General features: G+C 35.5%; 1 protein-coding gene across 8 annotated transcripts in view; it reads right to left on the bottom strand.

The window, feature by feature from the left end:
- Positions 1–274: 274 nt before the first annotated feature.
- The window catches only part of elavl4 (ELAV like neuron-specific RNA binding protein 4), a 92,477-nt gene continuing 84,751 nt past the window's right edge, over positions 275–8,000 (bottom strand). For 5 of the 8 annotated variants that reach the window (XM_063064315.1, XM_063064316.1, XM_063064318.1 and 2 more), the window contains 2 exons: positions 3,731–3,769; positions 275–2,710 (listed from right to left, as the gene is read on the bottom strand). In XM_063064315.1, the coding sequence (XP_062920385.1) occupies positions 2,383–2,710; positions 3,731–3,769 (367 nt within the window). In that variant the 3' untranslated portion in view covers positions 275–2,382. The remainder of the gene's footprint in view (positions 2,711–3,730; positions 3,770–8,000) is intronic. The other 3 variants (XM_063064319.1, XM_063064322.1, XM_063064323.1) reach the window with 1 other exon arrangement.

The following is an 8,000-nucleotide window of genomic DNA, read 5'->3' as shown; positions in this document are numbered from 1 at the left end:
GTGAAATCTATTTTCTAAGCATGTGTTTTTTGACGTGTTCCACAGCCATTACTGACTGTAGTGATGGATTCTGAGTAATGATGTCAATTATTTTCCTCTTTAGCTCCTCAGACTAATTCATCGTCATACTTAGATGTTAAGAGCCATGGCAATAATGCCGAACATGTAACAAATCATTTCAGAAAATATCTCTGGGCTTCTGAAAATCCAAAGATCTAGCAGTCAATAAGTCAAGACCATAGAAACATAGCAACTAGGGCACTGTATTATGCACACGTCAGTTTATTGTTTGACATTAAAAGTACAAATAATTCAACACAACAGTTTTATGAAAAAACATTTACAGCTGTTTTCAGAAATAATCTAAATTAGCTATGCTAACATTTAAGTCATTCATAATTAGTGAAATTTTACTGCCTGGTCCTAGAAATATTTTAATAAACAAACACATTGTAGAGAAAAATTTACATGCCTTCCCCACTAATGCTTAGTAAATACAGCAAACTCTCCCAGCAATTCAGCTCATTCACAGCAGTTGTAATATAATATAATCCCTGAATACTGTTTGAGGGTTCTGTTAAAATTTTAGTTTAACATTTTTAAAGTAATGCATTATATGCTTGCACACTTGCTCATTGTAAGTCCATCTTCAATGTAAAAGTATTTCCTCTACATGCAATTAGTGGGTTTAGCATTGAAAAATGCACAAAATAAGCACATTAACCATAACAACGATACTAATAAGACAACTTTATTGAAAAGGTTATTAACAAGACAAAAGCAATAGCAAATTTAACTATCGACTATATTATGCATAGCGAGTTACTTTTCTAGTATCCAGGGAAGAGCATGACCTTTTCACTCTTACAAGCACAACATAACTAAAATTATCAGTGCACTGGACAAAGGAGCGGACTCCCTCAGCCATTTTGTTCCCTTAGCTCTCTGCATAATGGAAAATAAAAGCAATTTGTCCATCCCTAATATTAAAAGATATTCACAACCAACATGACAATATATTAAACAATATTTTGTATTTCTGCACTAGTAAATATTTAGATACTTTAGTTTCACAGTATCATTTGGAACCATTTTGCCATTGTAACAAAACAACCAAGTTCTTATAACCTAGAAATAAAATTAAATCAATCTTTATGTACATAAGAAATAGACACAAATATAGGAAGCATTTTTCTATTAGATATTGTAACCAACTAGCTAAATTTGGTTTGGCAGTATGCATCAGATCAGCAACAAAATAAATAGTTGATAAAATGACACAAATGCTAATCATATGCTGTTTGCCAAAATGGAATACTGAAGGCTAAAATGGAATCAAAGTCATCAACAAATTCAACACAAACAAGTAACATCAGTACGAATAAAACAAGAAATATTTTCATTTGGAGTCAAGATATGTAATCTCATTAGCACCTACCTACTGCTTCAAGGAAGTTTTGGCATTTATTTTAGGAAAAAAAAATCAGCAATTTTATGACATTGCCTCTTACTGATGACTTAAAAAAAATGTCTAGCAACGAATCTCCTTGCTTTTGGGTTTTGACTGTGGGGAACTGTGTGCCTGGGGAGATTACTCCCTGCTATTTTGTTACGAAAGATATGAACATCATCTGTTTTTTTTCCATCGTTCAGAAAAACAATCTACAGCCCAAATTTAAACATACATCTTGATCCTAAAAAGTATCAGTACAGTATGAATGTGACAAAATTGTTCTTTTCCCCTGTATTAGTCAGTCAAAATATTCATTTTCAAATCCAGATCCTGTAAAAATTCCTTTTTTTTTAAATATAAAAATAGATCTTTTGAAACCCATTTTCAGCAAAGAGACCAACTCTTTGGCAACATTGTTTAAGTTATGTCATCAGGTATCCCCCTTTTCCCTTTCCCATCCAGGTAATATTTTACGTTTACATGATACAAAGAAAAGGGAGTAACAAAAACATCTGCAAAAGCGCATCAGCAGATCTGTTTCTTTGAATAATGGGGTGGTGGGGGTGCTGTTTTAGTTAATCAATTTAGATGTATTCTGTTTTGAGATTTACTTTTTGTAAAAATGTCAAATTTTCTTCATATTTTTAAATTGTGGATGGATGACTTAAAAAGATCCACCTTCAAAGAAGGTAGGAAAAGTAGCAGGCTGTGTAAAAATTCCTGCACATGTTATCTATGTATATTTTGAACAACAACAGCTATGAAAGAACATTCAATGCATCGAAGTTTTCTAGCATTATAAAATCATTTCCTGCTTCATCACAGAATATTTTATGTTAATACTCAGGTGACAATGGCTTATTAAGTCCATTTTCAATATAAGCCTTTTAAAGTTCCATTTGTTCTTGATGTGACACTAACTAGGTACTTCAAGATTTGTGGGTTTTGTTGGTTTTAAATGATACTTGCAGAACTCTATCACCCAAGCGGTATCCATTCAGGCTTGCAATTGCCATGGCTGCCTCATCATAGTTTGTCATGGTGACAAACCCAAATCCCTTGCATTTGTTTGTATTAAAATCACGAATGACCTTGACATTGTTTACTGCTCCAAATGGTCCAAAAAGCTGCCAGAGAACACTTTCATCTGAGTCAGGAGAGAGGTTGTAGACGAAGATACACCAACCTGTTCCAGTATGTCCAGGAATATTCATTCCTACAAGACTGGTCATGCCATCGATAGTGATGGGTGAGAATCTGTCAAAATAAATTGTCGCCTTGAGATAAAATAAAACTATATTTGTTGCATTTGTCACATCAGATATATTTTAACATAAAATTTAATCAAGTTTTGACACTTTATGGTTAAGATTCTTTATATTAAATGCTATGATATTTTTATACAATATTAACCCAATAATCTGTTCAAATTTTCTTGCATCCATTTAGGCTGTTAGAATTTTATTTTAATATATATTTGATGTAATTTTTGAGACTGTTTGTAAAAATTCAGAAATCATTGCGAACATTATAGCTTGTCGAGGCTTCAAACTCAGCTTTAATATGTACAGGTATTTGGGTTGAAGTTTGTGGATAGTGGTTATGTAAATTATTGAAAATATGACAAAAATATAATCTAAATTTGTTTTAAATCAATAATTTGTTACTTCTGTTCCAATATCCCTGTCCCATAATATGTATACATCTTGCTTAAACATTAAGGTCTCAGTCTCACCTTAAATTCACTATTCTGTGTTTGAAGCTCTCACAAACCAGAATGCAATTTAATCTTACTGATGAAATAGAAAAAAAACTGGAAAGCACTAAACTGTAAAAACTCCAAACATGGTGATAGAGGTGCATACAGCCTTCTTTATTTAATTGAAAAATGATTGAAAATTCTAACATTTCCAATAAGAAATATCTTTGAAAAGAGATAAATACTTTTTAGAAGATTAATGCACGTTTGTTTCTCTGACTATGAGACATATGGGATCACTGTTTTTCCCCATTAAGCTCTGAAACAGCAGCAGTGGCCAATCTACTTGCTGATCAGTCTTTTCGCAGCTGTTGCACCTGAATCAACTAAATCGAACAACCTGCAAATTAAAGAAGTGTGCAAACAAGAGTTATGGATCTTTTTTAAAGAACCAAATGAATTGAACTCTGAAACAAAAGTTTAACATGCTGGTGGAAAGAAATTAAAATGTTAGTCAAAATAAATTAGCAACATCTGTGCCAATATGGACATCTGGCAGTCTGTGGAGTTCTAATTACCTCTTTACACCATAGGCCATATTAAGCAAATTGTCCAGTCTGAAAAGAGAAGGAGTCCTTGGGTTAATGTTTCACAGATGGCAACTCATTCAATGGAACGCCTGCTAAATGGTCCAGTTTAAGCAAGAAATCTAGAACTACCAAAGCACAACCTATTAACCACTTCTGCCCCAGTCAGATTTTCAATTCTGTGCAGTTGGACCAATTTCTATTTTATAAATAGCACTAAAGCCTAAATACTAGGTACATTTGAAATTTTACAATAAAACACTAATGTTTTCATTTGAACCGGATTGTACTTAAATGATCATTGGCTGATACAAAGTGATCTTTGTCCCATGTTAGATGATCTCAGGAAAGATGCAAGTCAACTTCTCACAAAATAAACTCTGTAAATTCCTACCTATGCCTTTGCAGCCTATTAAAGTTGTTGTAGCAACTCAATTCACATTCATTTTTCCAGTAGCTGCTCGCCTAAATACTTCTAGTCAAATTTTTAGCTTTGTCGCTGTGTTAAACACTTCTGTTCTCCAGTTTGGAAGATTCTTTTCTCTCTCCACAAATGATGCCTGACCTGATGAGCGTTTCTAGCAGGCTCGGTTTTTATTTTAGACTTCCACCACTTGCAGTTATTTGATTTTCTTTTCTATTTAGTTTTAAGCATAGAATCATCTGCAATTGATTCTTCCACTGAAAACTTATTTTTAACTCTGACATCTCCTAATTGCTCTTAAGATAGTAATGGTGAACTATCTTTATGATTGTTGTAGCCCTTTTGATGAAGGTACTCTTACATCAGTATTAAGTTCCAGGGTTTAGACCTGGAAATAGTGAATAAGCTGTGAATGCAGCAGTGCATGCTTAAGGCTTTAGTACTCTTGCATGCCCTTTTATGTTATTCACCTTCTGGCTATGGATTATCAGGCTTTCTGGTATCTGAAACCAAACCAGATTTTTATGTATATATCACTGATGTCACATCCTATTCCAAGACGCCCATTTCCATAGAGCATTGCATGATTCTGCCACTTCATCTTACTTGCAGCTACGCTTTTTCCTTATCTGTTACCTGTATTCCAGCATTTTGTGTGTGTCGCTTTGGATTTCCAGCATCTGCAGACTTCCTCATGTTTATGACCCCCTCATTCCACTTTTCTAAGTACCTTGCAAACAAATTTTGCAAGATCCTGATGAGAAGCAAGTTTTTGCTATGCTAAAAGTATTTTATAAATGCAAGTTATTGTTGAACTGTTGGAACAGTACTTTTAGCACCTAACAAACTTCTAAAGAAGGCAGCTTGTAGGTGGCATAATCAGCATTCATGATGTGTAAGGAAAGTTTGTTTTCTAGAATACTTGCAACCACACCTTTCAGGACCATGATTTGTAAATACTTCTCAAAGTTAACAGAATGGTTTACATTTTGATATTGGCTCTTTTTAACAATTAAAGGGAATATTTTCTTTCCTGGAGGACACAGTCCATTAAGGAGTCTCAGCAAAGAATGTATGAGATTTACATTCAGCACTAATTGGTGTCCCTTTTCCAGTATGCTTTTGACAATATGATTGTTTTTTTTTTGAAATAGAAAAATGCAAGCAGGAATAGGCCATTTAGCCTTTTCAGTCTGCTCCACTATTCAATTTTATCATGGGTGCCTCAACACCACATTGGTACTCTCACCCTATCCACTTGAAAGTGTTTAGTATTTTAAAATCTACCTACCTCCTTAAGTGTATTCTGCAAAGAACATTCAACAAATTGGCTTCCAATACTTTCTGTGGCAGAGAATTACACGAGTTCACCACATGATCCCAGTTCAACTTTGGAAGATTACAATGGATGCGTCCACAATTTTAATGCCTACCACTTTTCTACTCTCAAATGCCCTGGGGATCTATTGGCTTTCTATTCCATTACTTTCTTTATCACATTTTATTTAAAACAAATTTCCTTTAATTCCTTTTAATTATACTCTTGAATCCCCAGTATTTCTAGGAAGTTGTGTCCTCTTGAGAGGATGGAATCAATCTTCCAGTATTATGAATGAGTTCCAGTTTTAGAAACATCCTGAAGCCATTGTTGCCTGCAAGTCAGAAAATATTCAAAAATAACTCGATATGGTAACCACATCTCCACAGTATTATAATAAATGGCATAAAATTTGTAAGAATGATAAGAGAGAACAATTACAAAACATGGAGAGAAGAGACTAGGTCTGCTGCTCATAAGAATAAACGTATAACAGCAGATGCTGTATGCCAAACTTCTGTATTTAGTATTATTATGAGAGTGTGTTCAAATGTACCAGTGTGTGTAAGTCCAGGGATAGTCTGTATTGATTGAGTTGCTCTGCATTTCTTTGTTTCCCATTATAAATTCACCCATTTTTGGCTGCAAGGCACTTACATTTGTCTTCACTAATCTTTTACTTCTTACATACTCGTAGAAGCTTTCACAGTACAGTGAGTGGGAAAAGTGACAACTCGGTTAATATTCAAATAGTTTGTTTTCACAGACAAGATTCACATATGGTACATACTGCAAATGCAACTCAATGCTTATGTTCTATGGCATCCAACTATTCCAATACATGAACTTTCCAGCAACGTTACATGACAATTGCCAGGAAAGGCAAGCTAGAGAACTGAGCAAGAAATGTAGTATCTGTAATCATACTGTAAGACTACTGGTACTGACTTTCAGATGCCTGGAGGCATACTAGCATCATTCCTCCCATCTTGTTTAAAAATAAACACAGAAAACACTTAGTCAGGTTCCATATTAACTACATTGCTGACAATGGAGACTGGAAGCTTTTGTAAAATCAGAGTAGAGACTGAAATGCTAAATTTATTAATAATAATAAATTTAATTGTCTACACTATTCCATTTACCATTTTCTCAATAAGCAAATGAAGTTTCTTTTCTTATAAGCAAATTTCCTAAATTGACTGCTTATCTCCAGTATTAAAAGTTTGGTTTTGCTCAAGCTTACTTTTCATGTGAAGCTGGTACTGACTTTATGTGCTTGACTCACACAGTCCATCTGGAAACCACTGCAGCTTGGCTGCTGTTGCTACAGTCTGATCCAGCTGCCGTCGATAGTCAAAGGCAGGTACTGAAGAGGATGATGAATGAGCAAAGGCTCACTGCATTCATTATTCACTAGGACAGCAGATTGTAGAGAATATGTGACAACTTAAAAGTCCAATTCCAATCAGTCCACCCGTCACCCTAAAGAAATATCAGGTTCCTCAACAGAATCCATAGCCAGAATGGCAAATGGTTAAGTTTTCAATAATTTTACAGAGGCTGGATATTTTTCTGTCAGCTTGCATTCTCTGTTCCTGGAGTTGTCCAAACCCCAAAAGAAGATGGCAGGCTGGAAACCCACTCACCAATCATTTTACTTCAGCAGGTATTAAACCAACTGGTATAATTGCTTCCTTTTCCAGGCGAACTTTTTTCTTTCATGTCTAGGACCATCATCTCTGTCCTGTTCAAAAGAACTGAGAAAAACCTTTATGGAGGGGAATAAACAGTCGACGTTTTGGGCCGAGACCCTTCATCAGGATTGGAAAGAAAGAGAGCAGAAGCTAGAATAAAAAGTTTGGGGGGGGGGAAGGGAAGGAGTACAAGCTGGCAGGTGCTAGGTGAAAACATATGAAGGGAAGATGGCTGCATGGAGGAGGGGGAATGAAGTAAGAATCTGGAAGGGGAAGGTGGAAAAGGTAAAGGGTTAAAGAAGAAGGGATCTAATAGGTGAGGACAGTGGATCATGGAAGGGAAGATAGGGAAGGAGGAGCGGAACTAGAAGGAGTTGATGGCCAGTTGAGGAAACGAGAATAGTTGAGAGGGTAACCAAAATGGGGATGGAAACAGAGAAATGGCGGAGGCAGTGATCATATGATAGAATTCACTCTACAGGTTTGAGAGGGAGAAACTAAAGTCAGATGTATCAGCATTTCTGCAGAGTAGAGGGAATTACAAAGGCATGAGAGATGAGTTGGCTAAAGTTAACTGGAAGGGAACACCAGCAGGGATGACAGCATAAGAGCAATGACTGGAGTGTTTCTGGGATCAATATGGAAGGTGCAAGATAAATACATCCTAAAGATGAAGAAGTATCCTAAAGGGTGGTTAACACAACTGTGGCTGACAAGGGAAATCAACGACAGCATAAAAGCAAATAAGAGGGAATATAATACAGCAAAAATCAGTGGGAAGCTGGAGGATGGAGGAGTTTTTAAAAATCAACAGAAGGCAAC

This window comes from Mobula hypostoma, chromosome 12, assembly GCF_963921235.1.
Source record: "Mobula hypostoma chromosome 12, sMobHyp1.1, whole genome shotgun sequence".
Classification (NCBI taxonomy): Eukaryota; Metazoa; Chordata; class Chondrichthyes; order Myliobatiformes; family Myliobatidae; genus Mobula; species Mobula hypostoma.
This window is presented reverse-complemented; position numbering and strand designations above follow the sequence as displayed.